The sequence below is a fragment of the Cottoperca gobio genome, chromosome 1 (genome assembly GCF_900634415.1).
Source record: "Cottoperca gobio chromosome 1, fCotGob3.1, whole genome shotgun sequence".
Classification (NCBI taxonomy): domain Eukaryota; kingdom Metazoa; phylum Chordata; class Actinopteri; order Perciformes; family Bovichtidae; genus Cottoperca; species Cottoperca gobio.
Window position 1 is genome coordinate 1,399,997 of NC_041355.1, and position 25,236 is coordinate 1,425,232.

General features: G+C 42.6%; 1 protein-coding gene and 1 pseudogene across 1 annotated transcript in view; both read right to left on the reverse strand.

Annotated features, from left to right (window-relative positions):
- Positions 1–531: 531 nt before the first annotated feature.
- LOC115025865 (peroxisome assembly factor 2-like) lies at positions 532–10,050 on the reverse strand (annotated as a pseudogene).
- A 905-nt stretch (positions 10,051–10,955) lies between these two features.
- ttbk1a (tau tubulin kinase 1a) overlaps positions 10,956–25,236 on the reverse strand; it is a 44,713-nt gene continuing 30,432 nt past the window's right edge. Inside the window, 3 exon segments of the mRNA XM_029457196.1 lie at positions 10,956–12,379; positions 13,112–13,839; positions 13,841–14,560. Of these exon segments, the coding sequence (XP_029313056.1) occupies positions 11,974–12,379; positions 13,112–13,839; positions 13,841–14,560 (1,854 nt within the window). The 3' untranslated portion in view covers positions 10,956–11,973.

The window sequence follows — 25,236 nt, forward strand, 5'->3', positions numbered from 1 at the left end:
TGCAGTGATGGTTAATAATAAAAAAAGATTTGTTAAAAGCCAAATTAAACATGTTAGACTTTGGTGTGTGAAGAAATCCTCCACCTGATTCAATTATCAATTAATCACAATGATAATTAGAAATATTTATAATAAATATGTATATTTATTATAAAAATATGTATATTTATATATAAAATATGTATATCTATATATATATATATATATATATATCTCTGTATATCTCGCTCTCTCTATCTATCTATATATCTATATCTCTCTCTATCTCTCTATATCTCTCTCTATCTCTATCTCTCTCTAATCTCTCTCTCTCTCTATTTCTCTCTCTATCTCTTTCTCTTTTTTTATACTCTCTCTTTTCTTTATCCTCCTCCCTGTTTCTTTCTATCCTCTTTCTTTTATCATCTTTTTTGTAATAATCTATCTTTATTATAAATAAATATATATTATTATTATTATAGTTAAGCTGATCTGACAGCAGATGTAGTTGAGGTGCTTCCATGAGGAAAAAAACTGAAATCTCACGTCTGGTTTCATTAGTCAACTTCTGTATTTAATAATTATATTTCACAATTTTATAAATTAACTTTACATAAATTACAGTATTTTACAATGTTGATTGCACTTTACATTAGACCTTTAACCCCGTCCGTATGTTCTGTTGGAGCGAGAACCTCCTCAGTTTCTACTTTGCAGAGAGTTTCTGTTGAATGCTTCTGTATCTCAGCAGCTCCTTGTCCGAAACCGACGGCTTGAAGTTTTCTAACGCTGAAGAGAAATCCTCAACGGAGACGAGGAGAGGAGAGTCCTCTGAGTCCAGACCTGAGAGACAGACAGGTGAGAGAGGGAAAGAGAGACAGGTAGTAGAGAGGCGGAGAAAGGGAGAGAGAAACAGACAAACGATAAAGAGAAACAATAGAAACAAGGACACAAACTGGCTCTTTTTTGCCCACCTGCGCTCGATGGCCGTTGCCGCCATTTAGGACTGAAAACGCCGGTGGGTCTGTGGCCATGGATACATAAAGAGACGTCTGTAAATCATAGAATTTTTGTTTTTATTGAAGCCTTTATTTAAACCATTATGTCCCATTCTCATGTTTCTCTTTGCTCACATCTGCTGCTTTGAAATAAAAAGTTAATTATGTTTTATGTTGTGTGAAACAGAAGCAGATAAAAATGTGACGATGAATATTGTGATGTTAGAACTGTTTGCAGTATATTAATGAGTGCACTGAAAAGGATCAACCTTTCAGGACAGGAAGTGAGTTTGAGCTCACTTCCTGTTGGACGTGGTGTTTTCTTACCGTCGTCGATGAGGGAGATCTTCCTCTTGATGGCGGCCGTCATGGCGTCCGAACAGAGAGCGTACAGGTCGGCGCCGGTCATGTGATCGGGGCAGCGAGCCACCACCTGCTGCAGGTCCACAGCAGAGTCCACCTGGAACCTGAACACAACATTTATTTACTTTTGGGACACGAAACCCCTCAAACATCTCAGAATCTACAGGAACACAGAATTATACTGGTTTTAAATGTATTACGAGGATCTTCATTTTAAACTGTTGCATTAATACCTGAAATCAAGTTTCACTACAGAGAACCTGTTTGAGCTGCTGTTTACATGTGTGAGTGTTTTTAAAACCTAAAGTCTCCAGCAGGGGGAGCAGCTCTTACTTTCTGAGGATGGCCTGCAGAACCTGCAGCTGAGAGTCTCGGTCCTCGTTGATTCCAACATAGACGAGTTTATCAAACCTGAAGAAGACACAAAGGGAAACATCTGGTCACCGGTTTATTCCACATGTGCACATATTTATACATTATTACAGTATACAATATTACATTTGGGAAACATGTCAATTCTGAGGTTTTTGGAAACGTGCAGAAGAAGAAAATATCTGAAACACGACTTTTACTTCAGGAGAGACGAAAACTTCCTTAGCCACATTAAATATTGTACACGGTGTATGTGTGTGTGTGTGTGTGTGTGTGTGACCTCTGACCTGCCGGGCCTCAGCAGTGATTGGTCCAGCAGGTCTGGACGGTTTGTGGCTCCGATCACAAAAACCCCGACGGACGACTGCAGAGCGTCGAGCTCGGCCAGCAGCTGCGACACGACTCTGTACGAGAAGATTCAATCAAACTTTATTGATCCTGCTTCACAATAAAAGAGACAATTAAAATCTTGCCTCGTCGTGCAGGTATCTCACCTGTCCATCACCCCTCCAGAGTCTCCACTGCGCCCCCTGCTGGGAGCCAGAGAGTCCAGCTCATCAAAGAAGACGACACACGGCGCTGCAGATCGCGCCCTGCAGAACACTGAACACAACACACACGCTCACTGATCTCAGATGTTACCTCGGTGAGTACACCTTTATATATTTTTAAACACCAGAATGGTCCTTTAAGTGAGACCGACCTTCTCTGATGTTCTCTTCACTCTGACCCACGTACATGTTGATGAGCTCTGGACCTTTAACACTGAAACACACAAACATCGTTTTGATCGTTTCTCCTGCTTCTACCGGGACGTTATATTCTTTAGAGGCTTGTGTTCTGCTAAATGTCCCATATGAGGATGACTCTCTCTTTGGTTGCAGAGTGTTCCTACCTGAGGAAGGTCATGGAGCACTCTGTAGCGACGGCTTTGGCCAGCAGAGTTTTCCCCGTTCCTGGTGGTCCGTACAGCAGGACTCCGGTCCGGCTCAGACCCAGAGACAGGAGCTCTGGACGCTGCAGAGGAAGCTGGACTGTGTCAAGGATCTCCTTCTTCACCTGCTGCAGACCTCCAACGTCCTCCCAACGCACATCAGGGATCTGTTCACACACAGCCGCAGGGCGAGAGTCACAGAGAGCAGAGGACACAACATCGGACCGCTTGATTTATTTAGAGGCCCGTTGTATCGTCACCTTGGGGGCTCCGATGGCCGTGGACAGGACGTCCTGCAGGGTCTCCAGGGCGGAGGTGAAGTCCAGGTTCAGGATGGAGACTCCACTGGAGCACAGATCCTCCTCCTGCCGGCCAACACTGCGCACACGCACACACACTCTTAATACCATGAGTCCATTCTTTATTTATTAGTCTGTTTGTGCTCAGAACTATAGAGTCGCCTCATTTGTCTTTAGTCTCACCAGGTTTGGATCAGCCTCCGACAGGCCGCTCGACCAGCCTCGACAGCAGAGCACTCAGATCCCCCAACACAAACCCCTGAGGAGGAAGAGGAGGAGGAATCAGTGATGAAGATTTAAATAGATTTAAATACCCTTTGCACCCCTCTGGTATTATGTTTGTGTGTTCGTCAGCAGGGTTACAATATTCCTGCCCGATTTCCATGAAACTTGTGGGACGGGTGAAGCAAAGGAAGAACCACACAAATTATGTTTCACTTTCGTTAACATTGCGAGACAGAACTTTTGGGAAGAACTTCCCATCTCGGGAAATGGAACCAGTCGAGGAACGCGTGAAGCGGAGGTTTGCGCGCTCTAGAGTTCTTCTCTGGAGTTCTTCTCTGGAGTTCTTCTCTAGAGTTCTTCTCTGGAGTTCTTCTCTAGAGTTCTTCTCTAGAGTTCTTCTCTGGAGTTCTTCTCTAGAGTTCTTCTCTCGAGTTCTTCTCTCGAGTTCTTCTCTCGAGTTCTTCTATCGAGTTCTTCTCTCGAGTTCTTCTCTCGAGTTCTTCTATCGAGTTCTTCTCTAGAGTTCTTCTATCGAGTTCTTCTCTAGAGTTCTTCTCTCGAGTTCTTCTCTCGAGTTCTTCTATCGGGTTCTTCTCTAGAGTTCTTCTCTCGAGTTCTTGTCTAGAGTTCTTCTCTCGAGTTCTTGTCTAGAGTTCTTCTCTAGAGTTCTTCTATCGAGTTCTTCTATCGAGTTCTTCTCTCGAGTTCTTCTCTCGAGTTCTTCTCTCGAGTTCTTCTCTCGAGTTCTTCCCTCGAGTTCTTCTCTCGAGTTCTTCTCTCGAGTTCTTCTCTAGAGTTCTTCTATCGAGTTCTTCTATCGAGTTCTTCTATCGAGTTCTTCTATCGAGTTCTTCTCTCGAGTTCTTCTATCGAGTTCTTCTCTAGAGTTCTTCTATCGAGTTCTTCTCTAGAGTTCTTCTCTCGAGTTCTTCTCTCGAGTTCTTCTATCGGTTCTTCTCTCGAGTTCTTGTCTAGAGTTCTTCTCTAGAGTTCTTCTCTCGAGTTCTTGTCTAGAGTTCTTCTCTAGAGTTCTTCTATCGAGTTCTTCTATCGAGTTCTTCTCTCGAGTTCTTCTCTCGAGTTCTTCTCTAGAGTTCTTCTCTCGAGTTCTTCCCTCGAGTTCTTCTCTCGAGTTCTTCCCTCGAGTTCTTCTCTAGAGTTCTTCTATCGAGTTCTTCTATCGAGTTCTTCTATCGAGTTCTTCTATCGAGTTCTTCTCTCGAGTTCTTCTATCGAGTTCTTCTCTAGAGTTCTTCTATCGAGTTCTTCTCTAGAGTTCTTCTCTCAAGTTCTTCTATCGGGTTCTTCTCTAGAGTTCTTCTCTCGAGTTCTTCTCTAGAGTTCTTCTCTAGAGTTCTTCTCTAGAGTTCTTCTCTCGAGTTCTTCTCTAGAGTTCTTCTATCGAGTTCTTCTATCGAGTTCTTCTCTCGAGTTCTTCTCTCGAGTTCTTGTCTAGAGTTCTTCTATCGAGTTCTTCTCTCAAGTTCTTCTCTCGAGTTCTTCTCTCGAGTTCTTGTCTAGAGTTCTTCTATCGAGTTCTTCTCTCGAGTTCTTCTCTTGAGGCGTTTTCATTTCTTTGGTGTGAACATTAACAGTGACGTACCGCGGTGAGTTTGGAGAGTCTCTCCAGGTTCACGTCTCTCCCCAGGTGGAGGTCTCGGCTCAGGCTGACCAGCATGGAGCGCCGCTGCTCCTCGGTGGGACTCTCCAACGCCACCTGGTGGACAAACGCTGCCATGACACTTGCAGACAGCTCCCGAGGTCTGCAGACCGTCGCCACCACCATCACACTGAAACACAAAGACGACCTCTGAGACGTTATACACTCAGGATTCATTACAAACAAACGGCTGCGAGATCTCTGAGAGCTCGTCCACTGCCTCAGTTTCACTTCAACTAAATCCACTGATCAACTTTTAATCCACTCCAGCTGTGATTCTGTGAGTTCTGGTTCAGATGACGGCGTTCTGAGGAATTTACACCATTAAGTACTAAATAATAAAGATACTTATTCTACTCGTGTCATTGTTTAAATAAAGACAACAAACATAAATGTTCAGATGTATTTTATACGAGTTGTTTGTTGTATGTGGACACCCTCCATCAAGAGTCACAGATCAGTGTTCCAGCATGAGGGTTGGATGCAGTCAGTCACCTGGTGGGGGCGCTGTGGAGCAGCTGGCTGAGCGCGGCCTGGACTCTGCCGTCCTCCTCGGCGCCACCTCGAGGTCGGAGCAGGAGCTGCAGGTTCCTGAGCAGCAGGACGCAGGGCTGCATGGCGTCGGCCCGCTGAAACACCGAGGTCAGCTTCACCTCCGAGGCTGCAGGAGTGTCAGCGCACACACTCACACAGTCCACCTGCACACAGGAAACAGGAAGTGTAACAGCAGCAGGTTTGTACACACTCACATATAATGTGCTTATATTATACAATACCTTACTCACTACTAATCTCCTCCTAAGAAGAAGAAGAAGATACCTACTCGTACCTTTAGCAGGTGTAGTTCAGTTCCTGCGACTCTCTCGCCGCGCTGACCGCTGTCATTTTCCCACTTCCTGCAGGACCATGAAGGAGGACGGTGCAGGCAGACAGGGAGCTGCTAGAACCACACAAAACAATGACATCACTGATCCCATGTCCCATCATGCGTCTCTCTATTACACTTCCTGTCTGAGCTGCAAGCAGAGCGGGGAGTTACCTGTGGTGCAGGTGTGGCAGGATGATGCTGCTGAGGAGCTCCACGGTCTTGATGAGGCCCGGAGGAGACAGACTGCTCCACAGAGACGGACCCTCCACAGAGAGGCAGGGGCGGGGCTGCTGGTGGATGCTTGCTGAGGACACACACACACTTAGTATTTAGAGTATCACAGCTCATCACCACTTGTACTTTAGTGCGTCCCAACACATAGTATGTCAAATAAAGTTGCCAAAAATACCAGGATGTCGTCCTGCATCCGGTCAGTCTGCAATACAAGCCAGCAGACGCTTCTGGTTATTCTGACCCACAATCCTTTGGCACAGCAGATATTTGATCAACGCTCAAGTTCATGTTATGACAAAGTAGTATGTCCTGAATGTATGCAGGACTTTGTGAGGGCCGCTGCTGTACATACTAAAAGTATGTGATTTGGAACGCAACCACACACACTGACACACACTGACACACAACCGACACACGTCAAAGGTCAAAGGTCACCATGTATAGCGAGGTGTTTGTCTGTCAGCCAGGTGAGCTTCTCCTCCTCCTTCTTCTTCTTCTTCTCTCTCTCTGCAGACGGACACACCTTCTGCACTTTAAAGAACAGCACTGGACACCTGGCGGAGGTCAAAGGTCACGCAGACACTGAGCAGGTCAACACAGTAAAGACGGAGAGTTTAATGTATTGTTTATTGATTACAGGTAGGACTACATCCTCTCCTGTAGATCGTCATATTGATGCTTAAGACAGTTCACAAGTCATAACTGCACTAGTTGAGATTAACTCTCCTAAAGAAATCTGAATATCTGTTTTATAATTATATATTTACTCTACATCGTAATCTTGTTTACATGTCGAGCAACATGTTAAGAAAGCAAAACAGTATAAAATAATCACATGCATGTGCTCTGCTGTGTTCAGCAGGCCGATGAACAGACGTGGACACATGTACCTGTGTATTCCCTCTGAATTGTTCTCCAGCAGGTCGGGATGGTGTTCAGCTGGAACTGTCAGGGACGTCTCCCTCTGAAACCAGCCTGCACACAAAGAGGACGAGAGAATTCAACAACTCAAACGTCCCCCAGCGCTGCAAGTGTAGAGACCCTGGATCATTACTGAACCACGACGGTGCGTTCAGGCTCTAAATGTTCAGTCTGTGTGTTTCTCTTCTCTGCAGTCGACTCAGTGTGAGACTGAAGGTTTGAACTGTGACGTGTCCGTCCAGAGTTCAGCTGATGCTCCCTGATGCAGCTCCAGCAGTGCTGACACTAGACTAACCTTTTATTGTGAAGGTTGAAGAACATGTTGATAAAGCAACACGTTGCCTGTTAGTTCCTGCTTGTTAGAGGCTTTACTGTGATCCTGACACTGAAACAGGAAGTAGTTCCTGTGTGAATCTGCACACATGTTGATGTTCAGCTTCCAGTTTCTTCTTACTGAACTGTTGCTCAGAGGGATCTTTGTCTCTCTCTGTCCTTCAGTGTCAGTCAGGTGGAACCATCGCACAGCGTTTTGTTTGACTTGCCCGTGCGTTGGTATAATATAAGAATGTTCTTGGTGCAGTAACAGCATAATAATCATTATTAAGTATAACCTTAATAACATGCAGATAGTTTGCACTATGGAACTGGGACACAGCATGTGAGGGCTGACCTGGGCGTCCTGAAGTGTTCAGACAGCAGGTTGTCGTAGCAGCTGAGGTTGTTGTACAGCGGAGACACGACCGGCTGGATGTGAAGCTCGCTGGCGAACGCTGGAGAAGCCGAGCGACAGAAACTGTCAGAGTGATGCCCGCCGGGCGCCGGAGGAGACGGTCTCCACCTCTGAGACAAAACAACAGAGAGCCGGATGATGGGACACAACTCATTATATTTCAACAATTATGATACTTTGTTCTGGTTTTTCTTTATCAAAGAACATCAACACTTCCTGCTGATTTTCACATTAAAAGCCTTCTGGCATTGGCTTTTAATGTGAAAAATCAGCAGGAAATATTGTTCTAGAAAAGTGGAAAGATAAACTGGTGAAGGAGAAATAGTTTTGTTGTACTGACGGAAATAATGCTGAGGATATGAAAGACATACCCACCTCACGACCCTCTCAGGGGCCCCCACGCCTAGGTTGGGTACCACTAGTGTGTTCATTGATTGTGTTGAACAATTTTGAAAAAAACTAATTGCACTTATTTTCGATATTGCAATTGCGATACGATTCATGATATTAGAGGGAATTATAATCTATAATATATTAATATATTAAAATGATCACGTGATGTTTTTGAGAGGATCTGTACCAAACAAAGATTTCTTAAGTCAGTAGAATAAGATCTTGAGCAATACTAAATTCAGAATGAGATTAACCTTTAACAGATATTTAGCGTCCTGCACGGGTCTACATCGTGATAGTGATCTTTAGTTGCACCTTCATCCTCAGCGTGCAGCTGTTCACAGGGATCACGTCTCCTTCCGTCATGTTGAACCACAGAGTTGCTGATATGAAACCAACTTCATCGTGGTTCTGCAGGTCTGGTGTTAAATCCACCACCAGCACAGAGACCAGCCGCTGTCTGCAGTCGCCCGCCCGGACGTCAGTGTGACCCGCAGGAGGTCTGCAGGATGCGCCCGGCCTCGACAGCTTCAACCCACTCCTGGTTAAACAGCCCCAGCCTGAGAAGCAGCTGTTTGCTCACAACACACAGCTGTCCACGTCCACAGCAGCTCCCTGCTGACCTTTGACCCCGAGCCAGCGCTGAGCGTCCACCACCCGGACGTCCACCCTGCACTCCAGCGCCTGCAGGACGCCCGAGAACCCCGAGCCCAGCAGCTTCCTGTTGTCGAGAAGGGATCGCCCCCCGCCGAGGCCATCGGCGTAATGAGCGAAGTCTGACACACACAATCTGAGCGGTCCTGCAGGGTGGGGGGGCGGCTGGGTGGTCCACCGAGTCCCAGCAGTCCGTCAGAACCAGAGAGGTGTCGGCGGTGATCCGTCCCTGCGTTACAGGACTGCACTCCAACACCAGCAGCTCCAACAGCTGCTGCTGCACCCGAAGAGAAAACACTTCATCAAACCAGCTGTTCTGTTTCCAATTATATTAATAAACTTTAACAAAAGTTATCAAACCCTGTTATGATATTTCTAGTTAATAACAAGTTTATCGGAAATATTTTAATATCTGACAGTGTTGATAGTAAGAGTTGATGCTGTTGCATATACATGCCACATAATATATAATATAATATAATATAATATAATATATAATGTATACATTTCAGAACTTTAAGGAAACTTCAGGATAAGGACTAATATATATATATATTATATATATTATATATATATATATATATATACTATATATATATCTATATTATATTATATCTATCTCTATTATATATATCTACTATATATATCTCTATCTATCTTCTCTTCTCTTCTCTATCTATACTATCTCTACTCTCTTCTCTTCTCTTCTCTATTCTCTATCCTCTCTCTATCTCTCTCTCTCTATCTATCTCTCTATCTCATATATATATATAGTATTTAATTATTTGTAGTCACAGAAATGCAGCTGATGAAGTTTAGTGACTGACGTGTTGATGAAGTATTAATAAAGTGTTTATAGTCTTCAGTCTGGATATAACCTGTTCCGGGGTCTCACCTGTCCAGGGTCGTCTCCTGCAGCAGGTGTCTGGGCAGCAGCAGGGGGTCTCCCTGCCGGGCCAGCAGCCACTGTCCCGGGGCGGCAGAGCTCCAGCAGCCCACCGGTGAACTGCTCAGCTCCGGCCCAGCGGAGGCTCTGCCTGCTGCGGGCTCCCAGCACCACTCTCTCCAGGGGGACTGGATTCCAGAACCCGGACAGTCCCCGTGCTGCCGAGCCTCTGGAGCCCGTGGTGCCGCAGGAAGAGGCGGCTGGTTAACAGCCGGACCCGGCTCTCAGATTCGGTTCCGGGGGAGCCCGCAGTCTCCTCTTCGGTGGTCGGGTGAACGCGCAGTAAAATGCCCGGCCTCCCGGGAGCCCTGAGGCCGCTGCGGGGTGAAGAGGACGGGTCGGTGGATCGGTGTCATTCTGGAAAACCGAGTCCAGGTGTGACTTTAATATCAAAACATCCAGAGGACTCAGGTGTGAGGGGAAAGTTTCTAAGCAACACAACTCCACCTGCACCGCCATCTTGGACCTACGTCACCGCCGCTACTTCTTCATGGTTTCCGGTGATCGGCACCGCCACCTGGTGGACGACATGAGGAACTACATACCACTATTATTATTATTATTATTATTATTATTATTATTATTATTATTATTATTATTATATTATTATTATATTATTATAATATTATAATTATATAGTATTATATATTATTAATATTATATTATATTATTAATATTATTATTATTATTATTATTATTATTATTATTATATTATTATTATTATTATATTATTATTAGTATTATTATATTATTAATATTATTATTATTATATTATTAATATTATTATTATTATTATTATATTATTCATATTATCATATTATAATATTATTAATATTATTATTATTATTATTATTATTATTTTACTATAATAATAATAATAATAATATACACTCATATAACTATTTTTATTTTAATTTAAACTTGAATTAAAACTGACATTACAGTTTAGTCTGCAGTCACTGGTAGTGACTCTGACATGTTGCTTAATATTACACAGGATATTGTGGCCGTGTGGCAGACAACAGTTACATTTTAGTGACTATATATTGCTGCATTAAAAATATTGCTTAAGTAAAAGCACTAATTATGAAAAATGGCTGTTAATTTATTTATTATGTATAATAATTCATGTGTAAGCATCACTAATATTGCAGGTAATTTCTTTTTTACAATATAACAGCATTTATTCGCTGATTTATATTTTGTATTAACAACCTGAATCTACAAAGTAACTAAAGCTGTTAAATAAATGTAGTGGAGTATAAAGTTGCATAAAATGGAAACACCCAAATAAAGTACAAGTACCTCAAAATTGTACTTGAGTTAATGCACTTGGATTTACTGGAAAGCAGTGAGAAAAGAACGACAAGACGCCCATCCATCCACATGACCAAGACTTTACTTCACAGCTCAGTGCCCATCAACCCCATACAAACACAACATGGGCTCCAACGACCAGCAAACCTTTGCACTGTCAGCAGAATCCAAGCAGGTATAATATCCTCTCATGGTTAACCCTGTTTTTCTCATGCGTAAAAAACGGGCATAGTGCCAACACATTGGAACAGAAGGTTAAAGACTTGAAATTTACACTTTGCTTGGCAAGATAAAAAATAAAGATGTCTTTATGGGAAATGATTCTATTATATACAATTCAGAGCATAAATAAAAATAAAAACACCCAGAAAATAGAATGATTAAAGCATGCCCATTGTCACACCATGAGGAGGAGGAGGCGAGCGGCCGAGCGATTTATTTTGTGTTCACATCCAACTCTTCTTTCTATCCAAGACCATAATGAGTACAGGATATAGGTAGGAATCTATTATCATAATAACATTATTCAGGCATTCAAACCACTCCAATTTGGTCTCTTTTTCTGCCTTGTTATCCCAATAGGAAGGGAAGAACTATATCAAATAATTTAAAAGGTACAGATTTTTGTTTTCCTTCTACAGATTGAATGTATATGTGATATACTTCACCATGCAATGTGAACCAAGCAAGGTACTGTCAATAGAAGAGTAGTATAGCCGTGGACAAGCTGGGAGTACTGTGTACGGTGAGAGTTTCTGAAACTGGACTTGTTGGAGGCCATGATTCTCAGCTCCAGAAACCAGTCAAATCAGGGTTTAAACCACGGAGCAGAAGACGTATCCATAGCACCATGGCAGCAACGCTCCTGTCCGACAGTTAGTGAAGATTATTGGAAGCCCATGAAGATAGTTCAGTAAGCTGTCCTTGGAAAAAGAATAAGAGGTCCGTGTACATTAAATAAATTGAAGGAGGTGATTGTAACATCACAGTCTAATGTGGAGTCAGGTGAGAACCTTTGAGGCGTATCGTGTCCGAAGACTGATTATACACAAACATGTCTCAGCTATGAGTCTCTTTGTATTATCTAGCGGGCACCACCTTCTCCCTGACATTCGGCTTTGCCTTAGCCGCACCGGCTTGTTTCGGCCTGCTCCGGGCGGGCGTGGCGCCAGAGGAGGTCTGGACGGTGGCTTCCTGCGAGACGCTGCGCCGCATGGCTGTTGTAGTCCTGGGTGGCAGCATAGGGACGGTTGGGGCTCGAACCGAGAGGGGCTGCCTGGACGGACATACTCTCTGAGGGGAGGGGCTGTCAGTCCTGCAGTGGTTGGAGCTAAGGCTGCGTCGGGTTCCAAACAGGACTCGCAGGGGCATTCGAGGGCTGCCGGACGGGCCAGCAGATGGACGGGGACATGAGGAGGAGGACCTGGGCGAGACAGGTTTGGTTTTCAGTTGAGAGCTGAGAGTGCTTAGTCCAATTTTCTGATTCCTGTGGAAAGAAAAGTAAATTGAAGGAGTTATTTCTTTAAGGTGAGACACTACAGGCAAAACATGTTCTTTCTATGCACTGGTCAAGAGAGTTTTGCTATTTTGTTTCCATAACATGTCTTCTTTGAGACAAGTGGTTATTTTACTAACTTTGTCTGTAGTTTTCTCTTGAATTCACCAAAAGTTAGCATGAGATAATTCCTCATTTGCATATTTAAAGATACCATTTCAGAAAACTTGTAATACAAAAATAATTATCTTAATATAAGTTATCAACTGAAGAGGTTTCATGGTGACATCTATTCGTTACATTGTTTACCTAATTTACCTGTTGTATCAACAATACATATTTTTATAGGCTGTTTTCTCAAAATGAGGTTTTTGTCTAGTCTAGAAATCTCCACTTCAGTAGCACTTACAAACACCAAACTCTCTATATTCTAAAGGTTTTTAGAACTGAGGGGGTTTGTTCATATATCATTCAGAGCTTGATTAATATATTATTTTATTTATGCCTCATTTGCATATTTAAAATGAATTTTCAACCTGTAATACAAAAAATAATAGTCATAATGTAAGCAATCAACTGGTGACGTTTCATGATGATATCTATTAGTTAAACATTTTACCCCATTCACGTGTAGTGTCTCCCCTTAAAGGTTACAAAAATACTTAATCAAACTGCTTCAAAATCAAAACTTGTACACACTAAAAGGGAGAACCAGAATTATACCCGTTAGTGAAGGATGATGCTCCTTTGGTAGAACCGGAGTCTGGCAAGGAGAGCGGAGAAGGAGCAGCAGCAGCGAGCCCCCCTGATGGCCTCTTTATGGGGGTGACAGGCCTGGGGATCCTGCTCCTGCACTCCTTGGAGCCTTGCTCTTCAGTCGTTTTGAGACGGGAGCTCCTCCTGGACTCATCCGAGGTATGCGTGTCCTCCTCTGAGCCGGTGGTGGACAGAGTTTCAGAAGCCCTCCGGCGCTCATCGTCCCCAGAGGACAGGGATGATGACGTCCCAGACAGCATCCTCCTCCTCATCCAGCGACCCTGTTGCTTCTGGACCAGCATGCGGGCCAAGTCCAGCTGCCTGGCCCGCTGCTGAAGACGAGCCCGAGCTGAGAGGGAGGAGGACTGCTCTGAGCCTGAATCCTCTTCAGAGATGAGTACTGGGATACGGCTTCGGATTCTGGGTTTTGTGACAGGTGGTAGTTCTGATCCGGTTGTCTGAAGCTTGGCAGCTTCTTCACTGGATAATGGCTGTTTCTTAGGCTCTTGTGACAGATCTGTATGAACTGGTGACATGGATTCTGGGACAGGCTCCAAAGACTGGGCCAAGACAGTTGACGGACCATTCTCAGTTTTGGGGTATTTGTCAACTGGTGTAGTTGTGTCTGGTACAGACTCCTCTAGAAGCTCTTCTGTCACTGGTGTTCCCTCCTGCTCATGGGTGTCACCCTCTACCCGCTGATGCCTTCATGATGGCCAAGACTTCCCGGTCACTCTCCTTGGCTGAGTGACCATTGGAAGACATGACATTGAGGTGTGATGTCTCTGCGATATGGATGAAAGTGCGCTCAACTTTGGTGAAGGGCGGAGATGCAGGAGCGATGGGAGTGGAAGGCCTCAGGTCTGACCTGAGAGCAGGGGACAAACGGCCAGTCTCAGAGGGTTCAGGCTGAATCACCTCCCCGACAATGAGGCGGTCGGTACTGAGAGCAGACGGTGTGGCCAGCTCTCCCTCTAGAACATGATCACAACCAGAGGGAGACTTACGAGTGTCTCCAGGTGAGAAAAGGACGAGGGTTTTGGAAGCGTCCTCCAGGTCAGGGTCTGCATCAGCAGCTGAGGCGTGCTCCCTTTGGCCCCTCTGGTCCTCGGCCATGAGTGTTGAAGGCGCAGCGTCCTGGCTACGTTCAGTGCTCTTCTGACTGGCCTCACTGTTGGACTCACTCTTCGTGACGTCGTCATCCCTTGGCCCTGGAGGTTCTTGGATTTCTTCGTCTGGCGTGGCAAAGCTCCGGCGCTGAGGCAAGGTACCGGTGAGCATAACGGTGAGAAAGTCGGCCCTTTTGACCTGGAGCTGAGGAAGGATGTGGAAATGCTCCTTCTCGTCGCTCTGGCCCTTTGTCCGATAGTCCGGAGAGGTTGGCGACGGGATGCTCTGCTCCGTGGGCGATAACACCTGGAAAAAATACAACAAAACTCTTTATTACAACTGAATCTACTCAAAACAAGACAAAACATCCTAGAAGGAGTTTCCTGATAAGGCTAGCACATATCAAAATCACAATTAGCACTCATTAGCAGCTTTTAGACATGTATGACCAGTGAAACCATATGAGGGGTGGAATTCAAACATTGTGTCCATCCAGGTAACTGTAACACATTTAATGTTGCTTTCCCTGTATAATGAATAAATTAAAAATGTAATTAAATCTTGTTTACGGTCAGTACTCTAATCCCATTACCAAATTCACTGGGGGTGAAGAGGCTGGTTGACCTTGACTTGTTCAGTAGGCAATTTGTTATAATTGTTTTTATTGTTCTCAATGGGTAGAGCATGCAGCCACCTAGAGAAGAAACGCTGCACACAGTGACTTTTTTCAGAACGTACAACATTTTTCAGCAGTTGCTCAGATCACTTCTAGTTAAAAATCGCAGAACTTTTCGGAAAAGCACTGTCGCTCCTTTTCAGGCAATCCTCTGGTTGATGCTTAAAGTGAAGAAACAATGTCAAACAAATACATGGCATCCAAGATAGCTAGTAAAAAGCAATGAGTAGATAGATGCTAGTCTATCGTACAACGGAGGTGAGAGTGGTGATATGTTGTAAAGATGTAGATTCATAGAAAGAACAAAAATGACAAAATTAACAAGATCATTTGGTCATTTGGTGTCCCTCTCAAATCTGGTCGTGTTGTAGGACAGAGTGCAACAGTTTGCCAGAAATCACAAAGAGAGTCTTGCACTGACCAACTGAAAACCACTCGCTATTTAGCTTGCTAGCTCTGTGCTAGCTAAGTAATAAAGGAGTCAACAATGTCCGCATATCACGCTGGGATTTAGAAATCATTCGATTTTTTTGTCATTAAATTGTGTTACCTCTGCTTCCATCAGTACATACATTTAAAAAGAAAATTATAATCTTTATGACAAAAAATAGAAAGAATGTTTGTTGACGTTTTAGAGGAAGCTAACGTGTGTAGCACTCTTCGTGTTTTAGCTAACAGCTGCTCTTTTAGTAAGAAATACAGCAGGAACTGATGTATTTGCCCCCAAAACCATTTTAATGTTATTTTGGTTGTACACAAGCTTTTCAAGATTGTCTAGATTACATACATTGATATAAAAGGCACAAAAAAATGCATTGCAGAGTTTATCCTTAGACAGCACGCAGTCTGATATCAGGTGATTTTCAAGTGTTTCCCTTCATAAAGATTTAACATACAGCCTGTACATACATACTAAACCCCGCTAATTATCATGCTATTAGAGATTAACTGCAAACCTAATTACTTTCTACATTTCTGTATATATGTACACAGTTATCATTTGGATTTACAAAAAGTTTAAAATACATGCTTTACCTGTAAATTATACAAGCAGTACTGTACAATAATACAGTAGAGTGATAGAAAAAAAACGCTTATGTACTATACAAGTGAAAGACACTCACGGATCATCACACTGAACTTACACTGTGAGCTCTTCAGTCCTCTTAACCTCGACAACAGAAACTCTGCTGTTATTGCAAAAACTTTAAAAGAAACATTCAGACATTTTCTAAAATATTTTTTTTATCATCCTCAGAGTCACAGCTGACTACAGGATGGACTGCAGATTAGCTTTATAGCTAACACGATACTTGTAAAGGTAGTAGCTGGGCTAGCAGTTTCCCACTGCTATCAGTCATTGTGCTAAGCTAGGCTAAACACATCCTGGACCTCTCTCTGTACTCCACACACAGAGATGTTCTTCTCTGGGGAAAACAACTTATTTCAGACTGAACAAGATTTCTTAAAATATCTGAATGTTTCTTTGAGAATCAACTATTAATGACACACAAGGTTCATACTGATCTGATTAACAAACTGTTGAATGTGGCATAGATCTAAACAAAACTAACATGGAGACGAGTGTTCACCTCTAAAGACACAATGCCGTTTTGTTCTCTCTACAGACACATTATCTGTACAATATCACCCTGTTATTCCATAAAGATGAGAACTAACATATCAAATATGCAATACAATGGATGTATGGAAGGAGTGTAATACATTTTTTTTGTCTTTTACATGTATATATCTAGTGTGTGTGATTCATGAGGTATAAATGTTTTGTGGCGGATTCTGAAAAGGTTTGTGGGACTTCAAAGTTATAACAGCTAAATCTGAACTCATCTAGAACTAGTTTTGAGAAAAGTCTCAAGATATAAAGGCTTCGAAGAGTTTTGCATTTAATAAAACCCTTCAAAATGTAGCTTATTTTAGGAGCTAATTTAGACTTGACCATTTAGCAGTACTACTGTTGACCATCACATCTAAATACTGCACTTCTACATATCAGGAATTTGTAATCAATCGAACTGGTGAAATTTTGGGGTTTTCTCTGGAAACTCTTTAATATTTTCTTGCTTAAATCAACTGAAACCTAATGAACATATATCTTTTTAAGATTGCAACATGAGGAGCAGCAGTTCAACGGACACGACACTCCAAACAAGATTACATTTGACGTGTTCTTTCAGCCAAAAAGGTCTGTTAACAAACACAAGGGAGTGTCTTATTTTGGCAGGCTGGCAATATGTTCATTTGTTGAAACTTTGCACTTCATTAAATGAATAGTTGGAGTCACAGCACCATGTTGAACAGCAGTTGGACAGCCTTTAAGAACACATTTTGTTGGGAGTGTACTGCTAGCCTTGCAAGTATTTTCGAGTTGCACTACACAGGTTTTTTTGGACAATTTTAAATCATGGGTCATCAGTTTGAGTAAAATCTTTAAAGTTCACGTTGGTTGTTGCGACACTGTGTCTCTGCAATGTAGTTGTGAATCAAATCCTATTATGACCGATGTCCAAAACAGCAAAAATGAGACGTAAAAGTTGTTTTAAAAAAACATTTAATTCACCCGGAACGGGCGACTCAAACTGCCAAATATTAAGAGAAGTCCATGATGTTTTAGCAGCATCATGCAGCATGACTTGCTCCACTAACAATGGATGTAAATGTTCACATCTCACAGCATAATTAAAGATGTGATGATAAGAAAGGCTCAGGCTGCTTCTTGGTAAAGTCAGCTCCGGACTCCACAGCTCTGATCCGTGAGTATCCCCTCTAGTAGCGGTGTGAATTATTTACAAAGAAATCACAGACGTTTCTCAGTCAGAGGTGTATATTCACTGTGTTTAGTTGTAAGTACAGTACAGTGTTGTTTTTAGTCATTTTACAGTCAGAGGTGCGTGTCGTACAAACAGTAGATCTCATGCAAAGAGTGGCGACAGTCGGTAAACAGTCTCTTAGTACGACATACCGTCATTAATGCTGTGAATCGTTTTTTTAAAAAGTGTATCGTCAGCATAATAAGCACACTCAAAGCTTTCTACCGCCTGTTTCTAACTGAATGTGGCCCTGCGCTCATGGTGACACAGGACAAAACATTGACATGTATCAGTGACAATCTTGTACGTTAGGTGAATCATTTTGCAGGCGTGCAAAATAAAGTTAGCAGCTAGTCCACTTTATACATTCTCTAAGTGGTTGTACTGTAACGCTATGCTAAATATAAAACAGGCAGGACATCCTGAACTCAGCATGAAGCAGCATGAAAACAAACTCAGGTTGTCTCCTCATCAGACCGGAGCTGGGATGACCCTCCGCACAGAGGGACATGCTCAGGCTGAGCCAATGTTAATGCCTCAAGCTCAATGAAACAGCAGGTGGTGCATATTTACTTAATGTAGCCCTTTAACACATTGAGAAAGCAACCGTTTCACTGCACAAAATGGCCGTCCTAGCTACTCTCATGTAGTGTACTCCCAAACGTTTTTGAACATGTTCAGGAGACACAGCTCTGACTTTGAAGATTGTTGTTCGAGGGACATTCAAAGCAACAAACCACAGAGCGCTGCTTTGGTATGACGTTAGCAGCGACCAAATATTAAACAGGGTTTCACAGCTCAACACTTACAGCCATCACAATGTTCTGATAGTAACGCGGTGGTACTTAAAGTCTCAATCTCTCAGGATGGAACAAGCACTGATTCTTTTAAGGACAATATCTACTGGAGAAATTTACCAGTGAATGTCAAAACAAAGACTTTTGTAAAGATCTTTTCTGCAATATGACAAAAGAACCTAGACGTGATATATTTTCTCAAACTCGTAAACGACATGTTCTTTGTTTTGATGGCTTTTCATTTTGTTGCAAGACATTTGTTTCCTTCAAAGCGTGGAGACACCATGTAGATGATGATTATAGCCAACGACACTTCAATCTTTGACATCTGGAGGCTCTGAACAACCAAACAGACTTTTTAAATCTATGAAACAAACTATTGATGCTGTCCCCTCTGCCAAGGAGGTTTGGTTCTCCTCTCTGTTTGTCCGCAGGATTACGGAAAGCCTACTCGCCCGATGTACATGATGGAAGGGTGTAGCATGGGCCAAGGAGGCGCAGATTGGAATTGCGGGGCAGAAATGTTAATTATGTTTCACTTTCGTTAACATGGCGTGATAGGGCATTTGTGATGCATTCATGTACTGTCGGAATAATCGGAAAAATGTGTTCCTGACTGGGAAGATTCACACATGCGTCCCCTCGGGTCTATACAACAACTCGGAATCAGCTATTGTTGGTTAAACACTCTGAGCAATAAAATAAAAGACATCTTCTTTGTAGCGTCCATGTTGTTTCCACTTTACGAATTAAACATTAACTCCGAGGAGCATGTGAATGCACCATTGGCCTTGGCGGAGGTCTGCGCTCTCCAGGAGATATTCTAGTTGTTCTACTATTCTTACACACCAGTATTTGTGGTGGCACATTTAATAAGTCTAGAGGGAAGACAAACACCGAATGAGGTGAGCTAACTCACTTTATTTTTATTATTTTTATTAGCTAGGCTTAAGAATCGACTCAAGAGAAAGAGTTGTTTTTAGGAGGGCATGGCACTTTTCCAGCTGTTGGAAGAAAAGTGGAAATGAGAATGATGTGAAATTCTTTGCAGGGTCAAATTATTTGGAGATTTGTGAGATTTTGTATCCAAATGAGAAGGCCCCCTTTGAAATATCAGTGTCAGTGACAGCTGTTCCACCTCCTCTGTCTCTCATACTTCAACCAATCACTTCCTACGATGTATGTTTGCTGATTGAATGGCCTTTTGTTCTGATTGTTGCTCACACAATAAACCACCAGAATACACATTTTGACCATTTCCTTTGAAGAAATGTACCAGGAACAACCATTTTCTAAATGGAGACATGGTTACAAACGTTCACTAAAACCAACAAATAACACACGTCCAGCTTGTTCCCCATTGGCCAACACTGAGACAGACTCTGGCTACATTAACTATGCGTGCCTTCACGATATAAATGTTACTGACTGTAACTTTATTCTTTCTCATTGCTTGTGAAATGGAGAAAATGGCACACGGCGCTGTGAGTTAAGAAAGCTCTCGCTCTGCTCTACTGGAGCCATTATAGGATTATAGTGGTGGCTTAGTTTATCACATTAATTACATTTTATTCCTGCTCATTTTAAAATCTTCCATCAGATGGATTCTCTTCCTTTCAGGCAGCCATTGTTCTCAGTTCATTTCTGTAGAAATCAACTTGAAATGTGATGCAGATCACACAGCTGTCTCTTCGCTATCGTCATGTTTTCAAAACTCTCCTTGGAAGTTAGTTCAAGGATGCTTCAAGTCTCTGAAGGTTGATTTAGATACAAATGAACTGAAACCAATAACTGCCAATCGAAAAACTGAGGGTATGATTTAAGAAACGTGTTAACCACCAGAACGACCATTTAAATACGTTTCTTCTTTGTTATAAGATCCCACATTTCACTTATTGCATCCGTGTTTTGCCTCCATATAGCGAGACCCTCAGCCCGGCCTGACCGCCTCTCCGGTCGACTCAGTGATAAAGTGCAACAGTGAAATCCAGCGGTCAGAAAAAAGTGAAGGAAGAGGAAGCACGATGGAAGTAAGACAGTGAACCAAACACCCAGCAAGATGTCAGGAAGCAGGTAAACCTCCTCAGAGACCTCTGCAGAATGGAGTTCAACACACAATGAAGATCTTTTCTGGTCAAACTCAAACCATTTACAGATAAATGACCTTTAAGTCACCTTTACAACTCTTCTTTAGGTCAGCTGGCTCAAACAGAGACAAGCAGCCTTTAAACAACTCAGAAAACAGTACTCAACAGCCTAAACCTACCATCTGACGATTTAAGAGTCAACGGTTACAATATCTCCACCAACAAAAACCCAACATAATCTTATTGATTACATTTCTAATTGACCATCCTTATGAATAAAACAGGATCTACTTCGTCCCCTGGAAGATCTGGATTGAACTCAAACACAACATCCAAACGTGGAGCGATGCAGGTGAGATATGAAACATTAAGTCTCCACAACAACCTTCTGAAGCTTTGGCCAGCTGTGCTTTCTGAAGTTTTTCTGAGCCTGTTATCTAGAGATTATGACTTCATTTTCTCATTGTCTCAACATGCTAACGTGCTCACAATGACAATGCTAACATGCTGATGTTTAGCAGGTGTAATATCTACCATGTTCACCATCTTAGGTTAGCCTGTTAACTTGCTAACATTAGCTAATTAGCGGTAAACACAAGTACAGCTAAAACTGATGGGAATATCATTAGTTCAGCAGGTATTTGGTGATAAACCAAAGTAGCTTTTGGACACAATGTTGACCTGACGACGGTGCTAGATGAAAGCCATGATCACCAAAGTCGTTACAATCCATCCTTAGGGGAACGTGAATGTCTGAATCAAATGTCATCACAATCCATCCAATAGTTGTTGAGATATTACACTCAAAAACACAAATGTCAACCTCATGATGGCGCTAAAGAATCATGCTCTGGTGATGTTAAGATATGTTTCAGTCCAACAAGGTGGAGCAAGCGACAGATTGTGTCTTCAAATGGAGAGATAATGAAGTCATAATCTCCAGCTGCTCAAAGAAGATATGCAACAATCACATGACAAACTACCAGAATTATTTTTTCGTTATCTTCGTGTAACTTTTACATTCTGCCAGTGATACTGTATGATGTCTCCCTTCCCATGATGCACTATGTCACATTTAACTGCTCAAACCTTCCCCCGCCTCAATTTGCGGTCTACAATCAATTAAAAATGTTAGTTAAAAAAGATGTCACATTGAACACAGGGCGCTTTAAATGCAAAGAGGCAGCTCTGTCTGCGGGCTGACACCGGCCTCGCACGGCCACGTCGCGGCCCTCAACAGCAAAAGACAACATTTCATGAAAGGAATTAAAAAAAAACAGTCTAGGAAATAAATCGGAAATTAGCTAACTTAAATTAGCAATCGCTACATTCAGCAAAATAATTGTGAGAGGATGTCACAGAAGTTTTTTTTTTTTGTTTTTTTTCTAATTCCCAAGTTTCGTTTCTTCATTTGTTTTGCAAAAATATGTTTTTGTTTTGTTCACTGAATGTTGTTTATATTGTCAATTTGTTTTCTTTCTTTCGAGTTGAAGTGTTTTTGTTATTTTTTTGGTGAAACATTTATATAAAATGAATATCGTGATGTCCTTTTACTTGTTTTCTGCTGTATTGTTGTTGAGTTGTGAATCAATATAGTAAAATGTGGGGTGTATTTAGTTGTTTAATGAAACGTCATTGTGTGTTCACTCTTGCTAATTCGTTTTTTTCTAAAGCGTTGCTTTGTTTGTCTTTTTGCGTGTGAGATATTTGCACTTTCGGGCCACCGTACTTTTACCTAGAGACCAGCACGGTAACAGTTTTTGTCATAAAGGCTCAGTTTAGAGATCAAAGTTGTCACACCTTCAGAAAACCCTTTTCACAGAGAAAAATCACACTTCTCTCTTCACACACAACATTTAATGAAGCTGGAATCAGAGCGAGACGTTTGAATCACTGGTTTTGTGTCGGTGAAGACGCGTGGTGAAGCGGTGTCGGTGTATTGCTCGGTGGACGGGATGATCGGAGGGGAAACGCCGACTCCAAAGTCTCGGTGCAAAAACTTGATCGCCGGGACGACCTGCATTCCTGGACGATCGCTCCTTCATTTTTAGCAGAAAAAGCAGAAAAATAAATAATAAATAAATAAATGCACAAATACTGTAAAGCTTAACAGTCTGTTAGCAGCCTCAATCTGTTTCACTTTCCTCTTCTTCACGGAAACAAGAAGGACATATTCAGTTTCACATTATTTCCTCCAGTTTGCCAGGTGCAGAGAGGCTTTTTAGAGTTTATTGCATGGAAAATATTTCCCGTTGTCAGCACTTTTCTCCTCTTCTTCTGTTCTTCTATTTGAAAAGTAGTTGGTAGAGCTACGTGAGTTTTTCAATGTGTGTGTGTGTGTGTGACACATGTTTACTGCTCATATGGCTTGTTGTGTTTAATTAACATGTGCGGTTATCATCTGGCTCTCAGTATTCATTATGTCTATGTGTTTGCATATGCAGAGCTTATTTTAACTGTATCTTGTTTTTTAAAGGTGAACTCCTTGATTGTTTCCGTAAATCACCATCATGTCCCCACAGCTTTTCAAACTAAAGACAATAAAGACATAATTTTAGGATTTATGGGCACTTTAACTAAACCAGTGAGTGTATCTTTATTTAATAAGTGTCACTTTGCTCCATTCGGACTCTTGTGATGAGCATTTGTAACCATTTAATTACGGATGAATCAAATACATTTAAAAGATTTACAGATTCATCAATAACAAAATAATTGTTAATTGCTGCTCATTAAATTACAGTTCCTCAGTAAGTGATCTACACTGTGTGCAGTCTTTATAGAGTTTATGTCCAATGACTCTGCATATACAGAATGTGTGTGTCCATGTGTGTATATGTGTCGTTTATCAGTATACTTCACGTGTGCGCATGTCACATGTGTGTGTGTGTGTGTGTGTGTGTGCATGTTACATGTGTGTGTATGAGTCTGTCTCTCAGTCCTCTCAGCTGCTGTTCTTGTTCATGAGCTTCGCTAACATCTGCTGCAGCTGCGTCCTCGACACGTTCAGGACCGAATGTCTGCTCCGCGGGCTGCCGGGCGTCGGCAGAGTGCCGGCGTGCCGCCGCCGGACCGAGGCATTGGCGGCAGTGATGTGTGCGGGGCTGCTCTCGGCCGAGCGGCTCCTCTGGATGAAGCTGCCCCCTCCGTGGGGATATTGCTCCGTCTCCAGGGTGGAGGAGGAGAAGACGTAGGAGGCCAGCCTCCTCAGCTGATTGGGCCGCGGTTGGTGCCTGTCCTCTTCCAACTGCAAACAGACCAATCAGAGAGAGGGAGGGAGGTTAGCAAGCAGAAAACGACTCTTTATGAAAAATAAATGTATTTTAATGTTTAATTTTCTGCTACTGCTACGTCCCAACACTCTGATTTGTCTTCCTGCCCTCGTCTCCTTCCCCTCTCTGACCAGGCGTTAGACAGGAGAGAGCTGATTGGTGCTCTCACACATCTAAAGCCTTCAGCTGATTGGTCAAAGGTTGCAAGGGGAGGAGCCTCGGGAGAGAAGCTGAGGGAGTGTTGGTGTAAATCTGGCACTCTGTCTACAGTTACAGCTATCAGATAATAGTTAGAAGCTACGGAAAAGTTAACAGAGAGCCAATAGATTGTTAGCTGTGTGGGTTGCCAGATTGGTCAGACTAGCATCCCTCTAGCTGGACAAATGGTGATGAAAATATTTTCCCCCACAAAGAAGCACTTTAAAAGACACACCAGCACGAACACTGCACATACTGAAGCTCACTAGTCTACAACAGTCTGAGCCTGGACAACTGACACTTTGAGCTTTGGATTTCTGAAGGAAAAATTACCATTGGAGATGCAAAAAGAAACAGGGAACACAAAAGAGAGATGGATTCATCAAGCACACAAAACACAGACACACGACGGAGGAAAAAAAAAGGGAGGAAATATGTCTGAACAGAAGGAAAAGGAAGAGGAGGAACAGAAACTGAGTGAGAGAACAGAGGTAAAGGACTATTCCTAAACTGTGCTTACCCCGAAACATCACTTTATTTCTTCTTCTGTTGTCCCAATGGCACCCTCGCTCTTTTCTCTGTCTCCTCAGGTGAGTCAAACGCGACATACTGTGTACTTTTAAAGCGATAGGTTGGGGGGCAAAGGCATCAGTAGTTATGTGGAGGGGGGAGGGAAGAATTGGAGAGGAGTAAAAAAGAGAATGGCAGTCCTCGATGGTTGGCGGCGGAGAGCTCGCTCTGAGTCTAGCGGTGACAATCGACACGGAAATAAAGCAGAGCTCGCTAAAATCTCACTAAAAACGGATTTGTGCACACGCTTCATCACGGCCTTAAAACGATAAGATGTCACACGGCAGATAAAGTGAAATATCAGTGATGACGTCCAGCCTGTAAACAGCAGCCACCAAGTACGGAGGACCAAACCTGACTCATTAGTAAATAAATAAAGGAGTGCATGAAGAACTCAAATGGTCACATACATGTAGAACTGAACTGAAAAGCATAAATGGATAAAGAAAGTCAAGAAATAAAGAAAAACCAATAAGAAATTGTCCACGAAGAATAAATCCTGCTGCAGGAAAAGGAAATTTAAATCCTCAGGGTGAAAATAAAATGTGAAATCC